The 17,075-nt window shown below is 46.9% G+C and overlaps 1 protein-coding gene across 1 annotated transcript; it reads right to left on the reverse strand.

The window, feature by feature from the left end:
* Nucleotides 1-4,545: 4,545 nt before the first annotated feature.
* On the reverse strand, nucleotides 4,546-7,606 carry LOC127776595 (arginine decarboxylase 1). Its single transcript, XM_052303029.1, has one exon. The coding sequence runs from the start codon at nucleotides 6,963-6,965 to the stop codon at nucleotides 4,857-4,859; it is 2,109 nt and encodes a 702-aa protein (XP_052158989.1). The 5' UTR covers nucleotides 6,966-7,606; the 3' UTR covers nucleotides 4,546-4,856.
* Between the last annotated feature and the right edge of the window lie 9,469 nt (nucleotides 7,607-17,075).

The raw sequence follows: 17,075 nt of genomic DNA on the forward strand, positions 1-17,075 counted from the left end.
TCTTTCAAGTCACAGGATGAGTCACCTGCAGGTATTCAGTTTGAACTTTGAACTGTACGTTTTCTTCAGCAATCGGATAAGGGTAATCTGAGGCTTTTTATGCGAAGAAAGAATTTGCTTTAACAAAGCAATTGTTCAGACAAATCCATGCTCGATCTCGAGGCCACATGTCATTTGTAGTCAAATGTACATCAAGATTCCACATTAGTACCAGTGCAATTTGACAGGAACATACTAATTTTGATTACTTGATATACTAATTAATAACATATAGATCAGTGCGTCTGGGATGATTACTCCCAAGTTGGTGTTCAGAAAAAACTGCTGCAACTGCCGCTATCAAAGTACTTCTACTTACCAAACATGTCGCAACAGTGCATTTCAAAAAATTGCAGTTTGACCAGTCTAGCACATGTGTGATATCGCTCTCTGGATGCATATGCATCTTGACCATTTCATCTTTGTGTACTGACGAGACCTGAACAACTGAACATGCAGCAGAGGAAGCTGCTCCGTTCTTGTGGCAAGTTCACCTTTTCTTTACCTAATAATTAAGTTTAGCATAAGCCTTGTGTAACATGAGTTGAATCCTGAATGGTGTTGGGATTTCTTCTGACCATGTTGACAACAACGATTAACGCTGCAAGATGACAAGCTTGAGAAGTTCCTTTCGTGGACTTGGCCTAACGTAGTTGAAAGAGTTCAGATATCTGAAGAAACAACATGAAAGTTTAACTTTTGGAAGAAAAAGGCACAACTTTACTCACCTAACCATGCAAGTATGAATTCCAATATGAGACGAGTCATGCTTCTGATTAAAGAGTATGGAGCAGAATACGGATTACGTAATTCTGTTGAGTTCGTGTCAGTTAGCGCTTCATGAACCTCTTGTTTTTTCTTTAACACATCAAACTCCTTTTTATGGACTACTTTCTGCTAGAATATATGCACATAAATGAGTTTTTCGCCTCAAAGAAAAGGATTAATTCCTTGAATCCTCGTATGCCATTTGAGCATTCGTTCACATCATGCTTCTGAATGCAGAAAGCGGATTATTCAGACAGTATCAGCTCTGCGGCTAATGCTTATCCACAAAACCAAAGTGCAAGTGATCTTCCACACAATCTTGGAGGCAAGGAATCGAATAATCCCAGTAACCCAAGCTCGTTAACTAAACTGACACGATTTTCCAACGATGTAACAGCCGATGGACACCCGTATGACCGTCGAGAAGATTAGAGAAGATTCTTCAGGCACAGTAACACAAAGCCAGCAGCTACCATTGCATCTCACCAGATGTGAATTCTACCAGTCATTTCTGAAAGCACAGATCAGCATGTTGTGAATAGATACTACTCTGAAAGAAACGGCGAATATAGAGCTTGTTTGAATTGAAACCAAGTATTTCAAGTTTTGTCCTACCGAAATTTTGGCAGCCTCAGTAATATCAAATGAATGTTTGGTTTGTTAGTACCCACACTCGTTTAAATTCTGTGCTACCGAATTTGGTTTTGGTATTACCGAAATTTTGATAGGATAAAAATTAGCTCCAAACCAAACTGCCCATATTTTGAGCATTTCATTTTCACAGCACAGTTAAGCACGCACTAAGCCACTAGTGCCACTAACTAAAACAGAAAGAGAAAGCTTTCGTTTTCAGGCTAACTACCTCCTGCACTAGCTAGGTGTAACGTGGCCGTCCAGATTTATAGTACTAAAATATGTCACACACATGTACTAGATTGTACTTATATTGAGATCGACGGAGTATTGGATCTGGAATCTCTCAGGTCACAGGGGCCATGGATGAAGAAAGAAGACGCCGAAAGGTCACTGTGTCCTGCACTGCCAATCATCTGGGAGCTAGTAGATCTGAATTTTCTGAATCTCTGATCCTCCTCAGCTGGGGACACACCACATGCTGGGGAAGCTGGGGAGGCGATGTAGGCCGTCTGATCAGCAAATGGACGGCTGAGATCGAGCAGGGGTGAGTGATAAGATTCTAGTTAAGTACTCCCTAGATGCTCTGTAGTGCATGAAATCATTTCATTCACTTGTGACCAATGGTAGGCCCCGGTTAAAGAGGATCATGTAGTACTGTGGTAGTGCTGTTCTTATGTAGGAGTACCAACCATGATGAATAATAATAGTATTGGCTGAAACCTAGCTTTGTTGCATCAGCAACCACCTGTGTGGTCACAATACTGAAGCAACCCTGACCAAGTGTATATAAATTTATGAAGTAGAGTATATGGAGTATGTAGCGATGTTTCTTCTTCCCTCTAAGGGTTAGGGCTCCTTTGGAACAAAGGGAAAATTGAGGGATTTTAGGTCTTATTCGGTTCGTAGGATTTCCAAATCAAAAGATAGGAAAAATAAAGGATTAGAATGTCGCGTGCACTCCATTACTTAGGAATTTTTCGAAGAGGTCTCACCTAATGCTAAAAATCCTATGGAATTAACTTGTAAGACTACAATCCTTAGAAATTCGATAAGATCTATTACTATGAAACGAATGATGCGCATAGGAAAAAATCCTAAGGATTCAATTCCTACAATAATCCTCTAAACCGAATGAGCCCTAAGAGGATTGAAATCCATTGGAAATAATTCATACATGCTCCTTTGGAACGAAGGAATGAGCTCCGCAAAATCCATTGAGATTCCTATGGAATAGTAGCTTATTTCATAGGAAAGTAAGCAAGAGGCAAGACCTCATGTTTTCTCTTATTTTTCTCTCAAAATTCATGTGTTTTTTTAAGTAGTACTACTACCAAACAACATTTTTACAAATTACTCTGGATCCACTTCCCGTAGGATTCAGTAAGCCTTGACAACTATTCATGTATTTTCTAAATCATGTCTCAAAGCAACCTAATAAGCCAGCATTCTTCTCCTCAAAACTTTGGGTGTGTTTAGTTCACACCAAAATTAGAAGTTTGATTGAAATTAGAACGATGCGACGGAAAAGTTGAAAATTTGTGTGTAGGAAAGTTTTGATGAGATGAAAAAGTTGGAAGTTTGAATAAAAATTTTGGAACTAAAACTCGGCCTTTGTGGATTAGATGATCACATCTCAAATGCTAGTCACATCAAACAATGGAATGTCCAGAAGGTTAAAATACTGGTACATATCTAAAGAAACATTTGCTTCACTATGGAGCAACATGCGTTCAGACTTCAGAGACACCGAACCTGAAGAATAATGTTGTCGCGCTCGTAAATCCAGCACTTGGCTGCCGTCGGCCGAAGCCGCTCAACCTACTCCGGTCCACGTATCCGAAACTCCGAATCCACCGATAAAAAATTCAATCTTTTCTTTTATATATACTACGATTTTGAGAAGCTGTGATCTCATATATGAAATGAAACCTTCAGGTTCAGTGCTCATATGAAACCTTCCAGGGTTCATCACACCTACTACGAGGAACCGGATGACTGACACGCAAGAACACAAGGTCTGAACCGGTTGGTTTTTCTCTCATAGGATAACAGCAACATGACACTATGACAGCAGCATCAAGTAGTAGTAGAGGCTGCGTTGAACGGATTGAGTCACTTGCACACGAATATCTCGGAGGATTATTCAGCGATTCCAATGGCAACGGCGACATCTTTGCCCCTGGGCTGAATCAAGCCAAAAACATTGGCCGAAATCGCATCTTTTTTATTTAAGTAGTGCTAGTCCAGGTTCACCATTTCGATTGAGTGCTGGATCAGCGGTACGACATTTTTCTACCAAATTTCGACAAATTTCAATCAAATTTTGGTCAAATTTTACTGTTTCATATCTGAATAAACCATTTAAGTTTTCATCCGGAATCTGCCTTTGACGTCGAAACCTCGAAATTCTTCGGGTTTTAGTACTAGTAGACTAGTAGAGTAGAGGCTAACGAGAATCCAAGAGGTGGCCGTTTCTTTCCCGCCTTTTCTTCTTCTAACACCGGCTACTACTTCCTCCGTCCTAAAAAAAAAACCCAACCCTGTATTTGAACCTGGTTCAAACCCAACATGTGTCCAGGTCAGATGTGTATAGGTTTAAACCTAGGATTGGGTTTTTTTTGGACGGAGGGAGTACATCGCACGCAGATGCAGTGGCAGAATAGTTCTCTACTACTATTTTTTTGAAAAAGCTAATGGGACAAATGTAAGCACTGCTCGAGGTTTCCTTCACAGCCGATTATTGATTTCAAAGAAAACGAAGTGAAGAAGAATCACAGCAACAGAGACACCAAAGGAATGGCAAAATCTTTTCTGGACTTTGCATGTATTATTGTCGTCCTTGCCATGTTGAATTCTAAGAGAGAAAAAATACAATGGACAAGAGGGGGATGGAGATCGAGGAGATTGAGACGCCCCTACCAATCCCACACATCCCAATCTCATCATCTCATCTCGTTGCATCCATCCACTGCTCAAAGATTGAAATCTTTGGAGAGAGAGAGAAATTATTAAAACGAAACAAAAACAAAATTCTCATCTCATTGCATCCAAAATGAACAATGGTAAAAAATTGTCATGAAATGAAATGAATGAAGCAACTAATAATCGAACGAAACTTATTTGTTCCTCATCTTATTCTCTGATGAAATTTCAAAAGGAGAGCGAAACAGTGGACACTGACGCTTGCGAAATAAAAAGGTGGCGCCAGAAACTCCGGCGAGACTACGGCGACGAGACGCCCGACGACAACGACCATGACACGATACAACCACACACTGGGCGGAGATTACCATCGGCGACGGCGACGAACACGACGGCGACGACGACTGCTCAGTGCGACAGGTACAATGGAGGAGAAGGAGGTGCAAGAACTCCTCGCGTGAACACCAAGAAGCCGGCGATGGCTGCCTCGGTCACACGGTGAGCCCCCGCATGAACTCCCACTCGTCGTCATCCTCCTCCGCCGCGCCGGCGGCCGACCCCTCCGAGTCGCTGCTCATGCCGCTGCTCTCCCCGCTGGCCATCGCCGCGGCCTCCGGGTCGAACGACAGGTACGGCATTGCGCCGAACGCCCTGGCGAGCGCGGCGGCGGTGGCGCCGTCGGTCCTCTGCTTGAGCACCTCGAACATCACCTCGGGCTCGTGCTGCATCGAGCGGAGCACGTCGGCGCACGACGGCCCCGCCGCCGCGCGCGTGACGGCGAAGCAGTGCGGCCCGTCGCTCTGCGACACGCGCACCACGCTCGGCCCGCCGAACAGGTTGTGGAGGCCGCCGAGGGCCTCCTGGTAGGCGCCGCCGAGGAACATGCCGAGGTAGTAGCCGCGGGTGCCGTGGACGGGGAGCTCGTGCAGCGGCAGGCTGTGCCTCCCGCCGATGAAGTGGTCGACCTTGCCGTCGCTGTCGCAGGTGAGGTCGGAGAGGACGCCGTCGACCGCAGGGCGCTCACCGAGGCGCTGGATTGGGATGATCGGGAACATCTGCCCGATCGCCCACATGTCCGGCAGGGAGGTGAACACGGACAGGTTGATGTGGTACGTGCGCGGCGGCTCGGCGGCGCCCATGCCGCGGGCGACGATCTCGCAGAGGCTGTCCACCGCGGCGAGGTGCTCCAGGCCAAGAACGCCGTCCTTGAACTGATCGGCGCAGCGCCGCTTCAGCTGGTCGGCGTACAGAGCGCAGGTGTCGAAGTCGCCGCGCACCGCGGCTGCCATGAGGTTGCGGTAGTCGGCGTGGCAGTCGTCGGTGAGCTCGTCGAGCAGGTAGCCCGTGGCCGGGTCAATGCGGCCGGGCGCCGAAGCCGAGAAGGCCTCGAACACCAGGACCGAGTGGTGCGACACCAGCGCGCGGCCGCTCTCGCTGCAGATGATGGGATGCGCGACGCCCTTGCGGTCACAGACGCGGCCGACGGCGGCCACCACGGCCGCCGCGTACTCCTCCAAGCTGTATGCCACGGACATGTCGGTCTGCGCCGAGTGACTCCCGTCGTAGTCAATGCCGAGGCCTCCACCAACGTCGATGACGCGCATGGCCGCGCCCAGGCGGGCGAGCTCGCAGTAGATCTGCGCGGCCTCCCCGACGCCATCGCCGAGCAGAGCAGTGGTCGGGATCTGGGAGCCAATGTGGAAGTGCAGGAGCTGGAGGCAGTCGAGCATACCAAGGGTCTTGAGCTTGGCGACGACGGAGAGAATCTGCGCGGCGTTGAGGCCGAACTTGCCCTTCTCCCCGGACGTGGAGCCGAAGTGGCCGGCGTGCTTGGTGCGCAGCTTGGCGCGCATGCCGACCACCGGGCGCACGCCGAGGCGGCGGCTAGCGTCGACCACAATGTCGAGCTCCTCCTCCTGCTCGAGCACGATGACCGTGTTGAGCCCCATGGTGCGCGCGATGAGCGCGAGCGAGACGTACTCGTCGTCCTTGTAGCCGTTGCAGATGAGCAGGGCGTCCGGGTTGCCGCGCGCGGCGAGGCAGCTCATGGCGAGCAGCAGCTCGGGCTTGGAGCCGGCCTCCAGGCCGAAGCGGAACGGCTCGCCGAACTCCACAATGTCCTCCACGACGTGGCGGTCCTGGTTGCACTTGACGGGGTACACGCCCTGGTACCTCCCGCCATAGCCGGTGGAGCGCACGGCGTAGTCGAACGCCGCGTTCAGGGCCTCCACGCGGTGGCGGAGCACGTCGGGGAACCGCACCAGCAGGGGGAGCGGCAGGCCGAGCCCGCCGCCGGAGCGCGGGCCGGCGGCCTTGGCCACCACCTTGGCGAGGTCGATCTCCTGCCCGGGCAGGGTTGCGGCGCCGTGCGGGCGCACGGCGACGTCGCCGTCGTCGTTGACGAAGAAGTACGGCGCGCCCCAGCCGTCCACGTTGTACAGCGCGGACGAGAGGTCGGCCGACCACGCGGCCGCGTCCGGCTTCTCCGCCACCGCCGCAGCCGCGGCGGCGGGGCCCAGCAGCGGCGCGGGGAAGCGCGCCGCGTCGCACGCGAAGGCGTGCGCGACAGGTGCAGCGGCGTCCACGGCGAGCGCAGGCATCTCGTCACAAACCGGAGAACGCTAAAATCCACAGAAAAAGGTTAGCCTTCCTTTTTTTTTTTTTCTTTTGCTGTAAATCTGTTGTCTGTTTCGGTGGCGTTAGCAGCGAAGAATCAAATCAAAGGAAAAAAGAATGAGGTTGTTTGGATGGATAGATGGATCGATCGAGATTAGCAACAAGGATAAGAAATCTAAAGCAAGAAGAAGAAACCGAAAGAAAGAAAGAAAGAAAGAAAGAAAGAAAGGGAAGGGAAATTGAATCAAGGATGCCAAAAGAGGAAGTTTTGGAAGGGGAGGTAGAAGAACTCTAGGACGGGATTTTGGATCCTGTTGTGAGGAAGGGGGCTTTGAAAGCCGCCGAGGCCGGAGCCCCGGCTACCCCCGCAAAAGAAGCAGGCTGGGGGAGCGCTCGCGGCGGAGGAGGAGTCGTCGCCGGTGGTGGAGCTGGGGCACCCCACGCCGGCGGTCAGGAGAGCGCCCTCGTCGTCGCAGCCGCTATCCACAACCCAACCACCCTCGTCGTCGCCGGCGTCTAGGAGGGTGTTATGACCCTACCGGCGTCGGAGTCGTCGGAATCGTGAGGCGTAGCGGCGAGCGAGCGAGCGAGAGATGAGATGGGAAATGCGAGGGTTTGCGGGTGGGCGTCGAGCCGCTTTTTATAGCCCCCCCGCCCGCCCTCGCGGCGGCCCGCCTTGGCCCATGGGCCCCACCCCCCGCCGCGCTCATCTCTCCTCCCTTCCTTTCTGTTGCTGGCGGCGTCCGCGAAAACGTAAATAACTTTTTTTTTCCTTCTTTCCGTTTTTTCCTGGGAGACGGGTGGTAGGTGCGGTTTGACCCTGACAAAGCGGGGCCTACGTCGCAGCGACACATGGCAAAAAATGGCATATGGCTCTCCGGGTGTATGGATGGATGGTGGTGGTTGGGGTCGCGGACAGCGCCCGGTAATCGCTGCACATCTGCTTGGCTCTCTCTCTCGCCTCACCTCACATGCCTACTCATCTCGGCACCATTGGTCATCGTCTCTCCAATTCTCCATCACCCCACGGTGGTTGAATGCTTCAATCCTCCTCTCTCTCTCTCTCTCTCTCTCTCTGCTTCCTCCCTCACGGGGGGTCACGTTCTTTGATCCCTCTCTTGTTCTGTTGCGCGGGGCGGTTGGCTGGCTGGCTGCTGCTGCAGCTAGCGGCGATGGATGATGATGGTGGTGGTAGCAGCCAGCCACGGTACGATCTGGGCCGTTCGTTCACGATCCGGCGGCGGGGAGCGTCCGAGATCGGACTTGTGGGAGGTTTTGGATGCAGTTTATACGCGGGTGGGAGATAATAATAGGGATGTGGGATTCGCTGCGCTGCAGCAGGTGGTCGACCGATCTGCTGCCGCTGCCGCTGCTGCTGCATGCGTGTGGGGGGCGTCGCGGTCGACTGCTCGATCGGCCGAACGCGACTGGAGATTTGAACCTCCGGTTAATTCTGGATTTTGCCGGTTGCTGGATTAAGGGATGCTTAGTTGGTAAAAAAATTTTACCCCTGCATATCACATCAGATATACGGACACATATTTAAAGTATTAAACGTAGTCTAATAACAAAATAAATTATAGATTCCACCAGAAAACTACGAGACGAATTTATTAAGCCTAATTAATCCATCATTAGCAAATGTTTATTTAGCACCAAATTGTCACATCATGGCGTAATTAGGCTAAAAATTCGTCTCGCAATTTCCTGATGAATTGTGATTGGTTTGTGTCTATATTTAATACTTTATGCATCTGTCTAAACATTTGATGTGGCAGCATGAAAAATTTTATTTAAGATCTAAAGAAGCCCTAATTTTTCTTCATTGTTAGTTTGTTTTTTTCCTCGTAAGAGTTCAGCTTGGCAGCGGATAACGAGCTTTGAATTGCGGGGAAACGCTTGCGGTTTTTTTCACACTAGCTAGGCACGCCTGACGAAAATTCAGCATGATTTGGTGGTCCGAATTTTTTATAGGATTTTGCGCACGGGGATGGGATTAGAAAAAGTTTTGTGTACTAAAGGAAAACACTTAGTACCTTGTTTTGGGTTGTTGGAAAAACACTTTAAACCAAGTATGTATGATCCTTACAAACAAGATCCAAAGCAGACGACAAATCAACAATCACAATTTGGTTATTCTCTCTTTTACTCTCGTAAATCTCAAAGACGTGAGACCTGTGTTTGGCAACGAGGAGATGGTTAGACGTACTAGTTCTTTTCCATTCCTTCGCTCATAGCGAAATGAAGGATCTTTTGTTGTGGCTGCAATACAACGAGAGGACGTGTAAACCTTTTGGGTGTGTATATCCACAAGTGAATATGGATACCGAATTTCTATCTATTATCTTTTAGAAAATAAAGTAGATAAGATACATAGCTTTGTGACTAGCAAAGTTTATTTAGTGTAACATAGAGCTCAGATGTTTCGTACTAACATAAGAAAAGACATAATGGATGAGAAAACACTCGGCTAATGGTTTCAATGGGTCAGGAGCCGTGAGATAAAAGATTATAGATAATGAAATATTTTATTAATTAGTGGTGACATGGTAAAGGATATATATATCATAATGTGTGTATATCTTCTTATAAATATAGATATCGGATTTATATCTAGTATCATCTTAAAAAAGAAAGTAGATAAGATAGAGGGTCTTATGACTATAGACAGAATTAATTGAGTGTGAACATACAACCAAGATGTTTGATACCAACATAAGAAAACGAATTGACGAGGAAATACTCCATTAATGATTTTGGTGGATTAGGAGGTGTCAGATTTTTCACGAACGTACAAAAGAATTGCACGTTAATATATTAGAAGAAAAGAGTTTTTCTTACACAACGCAATCAGCCAGCCCGGCTTATGCTAGGGGAATGGAGAAAAAGCAAAATAAAAAACTAAAGCTTAGGATACTACAACAACCAAACACAAATCCAAACAGCGGGAAGAGACCAAACCACACTACACTCCAAGAAGTCCATAAAAGCGGCAACGCCAGCTAAAGACCACATATCATCCTCCGAGTGGATGAACTCTAGAATCAGAGTCTGAGACCGAAGAGAGCGCAAAGTCGAAAACATGAAGTTTCGTTCCTTCCACAGCTGCCAAGAGACCAGGAGGTGTCAGGTGAAATATTTTCAGTTAATAAAATATTTTATTGATCAGTTATGATATTATAGAGTATACAGAATACTAGTAACTCATAACGTGAGACTTGAATCTATCAATCTACAAGTAAATATATCTTCCTTCCATCATCATCCATTTCTGTACACCGTCGGTTATGGGTTGGTATGGGTTTATTCGGTGCGTATAGTACAGCACCACTGATAACTACTCTACTGCTATAGCACTATACGTAGTACGTAACTGCTCGCATTTGCAAATTTGCATGGGTCGGAAGCCTAGGAGGAAAGCGCAGCATCATCCGAACCTATCCGAGCTCATATCCGTCTGACTTGGGACGAGGGTAGCCGCTCATGGGTTCAGGAGGGCTATAGGCCGTAGCAGCGCGCGCGGCGACGGCGAGATTCGATCGATGGGCGAGAAAAAAAAAAGCGTCGTTTCTTTCTGGAAAAGCATATCGGATGGGCCTGCCTCCGCCGGCGTTGTCACCTCACCACCACCCATTCATTCATTTCTGAGTCGGATGGATGGATCCAAGGAGAATCCGCGGGTGGACCGCGTCGAGGCGCCGCGTGGCTGCACGCGGGCCCCCACCTCTCCAGCCACAGATCTCTCGCGCAGATGCGTCGTCCCTGACCTCACGCGCCCCCCCACTCGTCAAACCCCGCCGCTTTCGGCTTCGGCTCGGGTTTTTTTGCCGTTCGCCTCGCCCCGTCGTCCGCCAGCAAATGTTCCCCCGTTGATAAAAACGGCTCGAGTCCGGAAATATCCAGATTTTATTTCGGGGATCCCGATGGGCGGCCCGGATCGCCGCATCCTGTTGACTGGACGGCGATGCGTGCGTGCTCCACCCTGGCCGTTGCCGCGCGAGCCGTTTTCGCCGGCTCATGCGGAATTCCGGATTAGTATTATATACTCCCTCCGTATTTTAATATACGACACTGTTAACTTTTTTGACCAACGTTTGACCATTCATTTTATTCAAAATTTTTGTGCAAATATAAAAATATTTATCTCATGTTTAAAGAACATTTGATGACGAATCAAGTTATAATAAAATAAATGATAATTACATAAATTTTTTGAATAAAAGAAATGATCAAACGTTGGACAAAAAAATCAACGACGGCATATATTAAAATATAGCACTTATTACATCGGCTTTCACTGGTACTCGTACTCCAAGAGCGACTAGTGACCTGCAGCTAGCACACCGGATGCACTGTTCTTTTTTGCATAGAGTGCACGTACGTACGTGCAGGACAGATTTTATGTGAGAGGTCAATTTTGATGTCTTGTTTCTTGTCAAGAGATATTAGCGTGCCTCCGCACCAAAAAGGAGAAAAATGTGAACAACGCCACGGACAGAGTTACATTTTTCACTGCGTTCTCATCACTTTCTAAGTGACAAATATCTACCAGGGATTTTGTTATGTTTACTACGACTAGAGTTTAATTCCACTTGCAAGTGCCGCGATTTTCACATGAAAAAACTGAAGATTTATTATAGATATTACCTATCACTACTAGAGAAAGCCTTTTTCCTCCCGGTTGGTAACCCCTATACTCCTGATTTTACAATCGGAAGTAGGAATCTGAGATTAAAGATGAGTATCTTTAGTTCTAGGTAAAATAACCGGGATTAAACATCGATGCCAACCGGGACTAAAGATGGCAGCGCAAGTCCCGGTTGGCTACTATATTTTTTCATTATTTTTTCCCAAATCGATTTGGAACTGCACAAATCTCTTCCCAAATCGAGTTGATCCCCATATCCCCAAATCAAAATCAAAGTATCATTACAAACATAGATTCACATCACAAATTCTAAAAAAAAAATACATCTCAAATTCTAAAAGAAATATATTACATATCAAATCAATCACAACTTCTAAAAATTCTTAGATCCAATGAAACACAACTTCTAAAAATTCTCAGATCCAATGTATCCCAAATTTCTAAAAAAAAACAAAATCAAGTTGTCGCTGCGCCGCCGTCGCCCACTGCCCGCCACCCTCCCATCCGTGCGGCTTGCCACGCCAGCCGCCGCCTGCCCGCCCTTCGCGCGGCCTACCGCGCCAGCTGCCGCCGCTCGAACTCGGCCGCCTGGAGAGGAGGAGGCGGGGAGGGGTAGGAGAGGGGGAGGGGAAGGAAGAAGCTAAGGGGAGAGGGGAGGGGAGATGACTGAGATGGAGAGGAGAGGTTGTTAATTTAATGAGAGGGGAGAGGAAGGGGAGGGGGATAAGATCGATGACGACGACTGTCGACCGAGACCGAGGCACGCAGCTCGGGGTTTTTAGTCCCGATTGTTTATACCAACCGGGACTAAAGATAATTGGGCCCTGACTCGTCCTGACAACATTTTGAACCAGGACTAAAAATAATCTTTAGTCCCGGTTCCTATTCGAACAGGACTATTGTGGATTTTGGGCGATCGATCCAAGATAGTTTCTCCAGTAGTGTATATATGTAACTTGTGTAGGAAAACTGATGTCCAAGCCTTGCAAATTCTAAACCATTTGGATCAACAATCTAACCTAGATTTCATCACCACCCTCCTAAATAAAACAGCTCACGTCTCGTCTAATTGGCCCGTATTAGGGTATAGTTAGCCGCCGCCACCACCATATTGCTCCGCTCGATCCTGCCTCGTGCGCCACTTAGAGCAAGTTTAATAGTATAGCCAACTACTAGCTCCAAATTATCTAGAGCCAATATAATAGCTGATTCATACAATAGTTGATTACTATTCTATTAATACCTAGTCCCACTTGTCATACACATGTTACGTCTTAGAGTCCGTGCTGCAGCTGGCTACAGATATGTAGGCCGCTGCTCTTCTCTCTCTTCCTTTATCTATTTAAAATATGTTTATAGCTGGCTTATAGCATGCTATTGTACCTGCTCTTATTGTCGTTCCTCCACGTTATTCCTTCCGTCGTCTTAGAGCAGGTATAATAGTAGACGGTAAGACTTTAAATATTATATCTGTGATGACATGGAAGGGAGAGAAGGTTAGAAAAGGCAAAGGCGAGCGCTTCATTTAGCACTAGCTCCAGCACAGCCTCCAACGCAAAGTGGTGGGGCCCACGAGTGGGAGGGTATGGCCAGCCAATTGGATGGAGCTAAGCCGATTGATGTGCACAGTTAGTTGAATAAAATATTAGAAGTAACTATGATGAGCTTAAGTAGTATTTCTTCTTTTTATTTACTTTTGCTAAGGTGGATTATTTTGTAGCTGGCAGCCGGCTCCTCTATTAACCTGCTCTTATTTGTCTAGATATATTACCATCATTCGTCACCTCGTAATCTGCATTCTTCCTTGCCATCGTCAAGGATTCTACCCACTACTCAGTGCTCACTAACAACCCCGCGAAACTGGCACAACTATCACCTTAGTGCTCCCCATCATCACAGCCCTCTAAACCAAGAAACTCCCCCATCCTTCCACTCTACCCAGCTTTGTCCTCCCATTCTGACCCTAATTTTGAATCATATTTTGGTCAAGCCCGCTACTCTATTGTATCGTGGAAGGGTCGTTAGAGTTGCTGTGAGTCACCGAAGCTAGGAGCCTAGGAGGAAACTGGTGTGCAAGTATTTAAGCCAATCGGATGATCCATAATCTTATTTTGTTCGTCGATTTTTTTTTCGTCAAAGAACGTTAGAAAATCCGTTAATTATAATGTGATGAGATTTCATACGATCGAGACAATATTTTCAGTTACCGGTACAATTTAATACTCCTCCCGTGAAACATGTACGACTCGTTAAGTCAGTGCACCCATCCCTGCATGATACATCCCGCCTACTAGATGCTGTGTACGTGACGGACGCCCGGCCGGCCTAGGGGCCTAAAGAAAACCGAGAAAAACGTTGGAACAGGACGACGTACTACGTAAAAGCAACGAAAGTAGCCCCCTCCTCCCCCTCTCGCTGTCTCTCGCTGATTGATACGCACGGACAGGTGGACGGAGCAGACTGGCCCGGCATGGAGACACACACCTCGCCCCTACTAGCGCGAGAGATCGCCGCGCCGCGCGTTGCGGCTGGATGATGAGTTCGCCATGTGCCGCCGCGGCGGCAGCGGGCGTCGATCGTCCAGGGCGGGGAGGGTGCAACCCGGGGGAAGCGAGATGCCGCCCGGGCGCCGGCCGGGGCGGGGCCCCGAATCCGCCCGCCGCGAGACCGACGTTTGCTGAGATTTCGTGGGGGCTGCGCAAACGCAAGCGCGTGCGAGATCACTCTCAAACCGGTCGTTGGCTTGTTGCGTGACTTTCCACTACCGGTCTCACTCTTTCGCATATACAAATCAACAGATGTTAGAGTATAATTATTTATACCATAGGGCTTGCACATGATCGAAGGGGTTGTTGTCATGTTTGGAACAAAGGAGATATATACCTTTTGTGTTGATTCTAGAAATTTTTTTGAAAATATCCATGTTTTTGAAAAAGATTTGTGTTTACATACACTACTATAAAAAATTTGCGTAAATATATCTAATCCGCAGATCAGTTCTGCGGGAGCGCAACTAAAGTATGGCATGGCAGGGTGGAGTAGACGGCCAAGGCCTTCGCGCGGAACGGGGCTACGGGACGGAGCCAGTCCCGCATGCCGGTAACACGGAACCGACACACTCCCACAATGCTGGTGTGCGGAACGGTGGCGCCAGCATTTTTTTACTGCGTGGCACTATATTCAATACTGTTTGACACTGTTTTACACAGTTCCATGTCAATTCCGCACAACAGAGGCGCGGCACCGGGCATGCACAGTGTATGAACAGTGCTGTACAGGGTCAAAACAGTGTATAAACTGTGCTGCACAGTGCTGAAGTCGCTGGCCACTGCGGTTCCGCGTTTTGGAGCTGCGGGATCACGACGGTTCCACGTGACCATCCCGCGGGATCGTCGGTCCCGCATTTTGAATCTGTGGAACCGTTGTTGGATGAGTATATTTTTGTAAAACCTCCCCATACATGTATATAAACATAAATTATTAAAAAAATAAGTATATTTATAATTTTTTTTCCGTTGATTCTATCACCTTTGTGAAACCAATTCCAGGAGATCTACTCTTAGCTTCGTTTCTTCAATGAGTTGGATTCTCAAGGGGTGATACAAGACAACGCCGGGGACCCTGGATGAGGGACGTTCTAGCATCATGGGAGGAAACGTAAACCTTTGCCTCGTATCTAGAAACATTTATTGTCAAGTTATTGACATCCGAGCAAGTACTAAAAATCTTGATGAAATCTTGATGCGAAGTTGATTGAAGAGCGAGACAAAGTTTCCACCACTCTGTTGCATCACATCTAGAAGGCAAAGAAAACATACACTAAAGCCATTTTTCTTTACATACGTGGTGGATTACCCTCCCCTTCCATCTCAACCTAGTACAATATATGCTGGGGAATTGCTCTACAGGCAATCAGTGTCATACTTATCAAGTATTATTATAACATATGCTCATATTCGTTGTAATAGGATATGTTCTATTCGATATTAGATAGTTATATTTTAGGATAAAGATAATATATTGGTACATACTATCAACAGAAGGGAAAAAGATCTAAAGTCGTGAACGTTTTTCAAAATTTTAGTGTTTTCAAAACAACATTTTCCTCCATAATAAAAAACAATATCTTTACCTGTAGGGTTTTGTGAAATTGGTGTAACATGTTCCTTTGAAAAGGTAGATACACATAGTGCATACTACTCCGTCTAAAAAACCGAATTCCTAGCTACGAATCTGGACACAGGAATGGTCTTTTTTTTGGGATGGAGGGGTAGTCATTAGTAAACGAAGGTGACCCACTTTTTTTGGTTTTACACAGTTCATAGGTTACACGATTTTTTCTTCTTCTAAAATCTCATTTCATCTTCTAAAACCATGGATCTCACATGCAATTTCTCCATCATACAGTGGTGCCAAACATCGAGTTGGATCCTTGGTTTGAAAAAGGGCCATTTGATTGATCAAGTAGGAGGTGAGAGGGCCATTTGATTCGGATCTAACCATTGAGGAAGTGGAGATATAGATATAATAAAAATTAAAAATTTATGTGAAAAATAAAAATGAGAAACCCACTAAACACCTGTAACCAAACATACGAAGAAAAAAGAACAAGCTGAGATTTACAATACGTCGTGGTCACCTCAGGGCGACACTCTAATATATCTGGTGACTCGGGATAAACCTAGGGTCACCCGGCGGATTCGAATGGGATTTAAGAGTTTCCTTTTTATGGGGAAGGGGTGATCGAAAGTTGAGACTATGACATAACAATGCCTTCAGGACTAAGACGTACATGTTAATTTCGTCAAAAGGTACAAATCTTAGTAAACTACTCTCGTAGGATGAATTGATGGCTGACTGTATCAGTGGATGATGGGATTACTTGTATGCCACCGTCACTTTGCAAAAACCGTGTTGATAAAATGTGGCCTGCTAGGCTGTGACAAAAATAAGTTTATGATGCATTTTTGTATGTGGTTTTTATACTGACACCAGTAAACGATTCTTGTATGCGGGGATAATTATGACCCGCCTACGGTATGTAGGAGGTTTGGTTCGAAAAAATCGATTATGTAGTACTGTGATGGGGTAGTCTGAATTTATATAAAAAAAGTGTTACAAATCATAGTAATAGCACGAACCAAAAGCTTGCTTAAACTAATCAGCAGTCGATGTCAAAATGTCGTAAAATTTAGCACCCAATCAAAATGTCCCTCCTGTTCGAAGGACCGTGGGAGTGGGACAGAGAGCAAAGCAAAGAAAAATAACTTTCTGAAAAATAACGTGAGCCTACGGCTACAGAAGTACTACAGTACTGTATTTTCAGTACAGTGTAGCGTCAGGCCAGTTAACCTTTAGCTCTGATTCTCTGAACAGTTAGCAACGGCGTCTTGTCGCGATTTATCTACGCAATCTGCAGAGCACTGTACATACGTGCCTAGATTCG

The sequence above is a fragment of the Oryza glaberrima genome, chromosome 6 (assembly GCF_000147395.1).
Source record: "Oryza glaberrima chromosome 6, OglaRS2, whole genome shotgun sequence".
Classification (NCBI taxonomy): domain Eukaryota; kingdom Viridiplantae; phylum Streptophyta; class Magnoliopsida; order Poales; family Poaceae; genus Oryza; species Oryza glaberrima.

What these genes read in the sequence shown, in the direction of transcription:
- LOC127776595 (XM_052303029.1), bottom strand. Translation starts at nt 6,965, where the DNA reads ATGCCTGCGCTCGCCGTGGACGCCGCTGCACCTGTCGCGCACGCCTTC.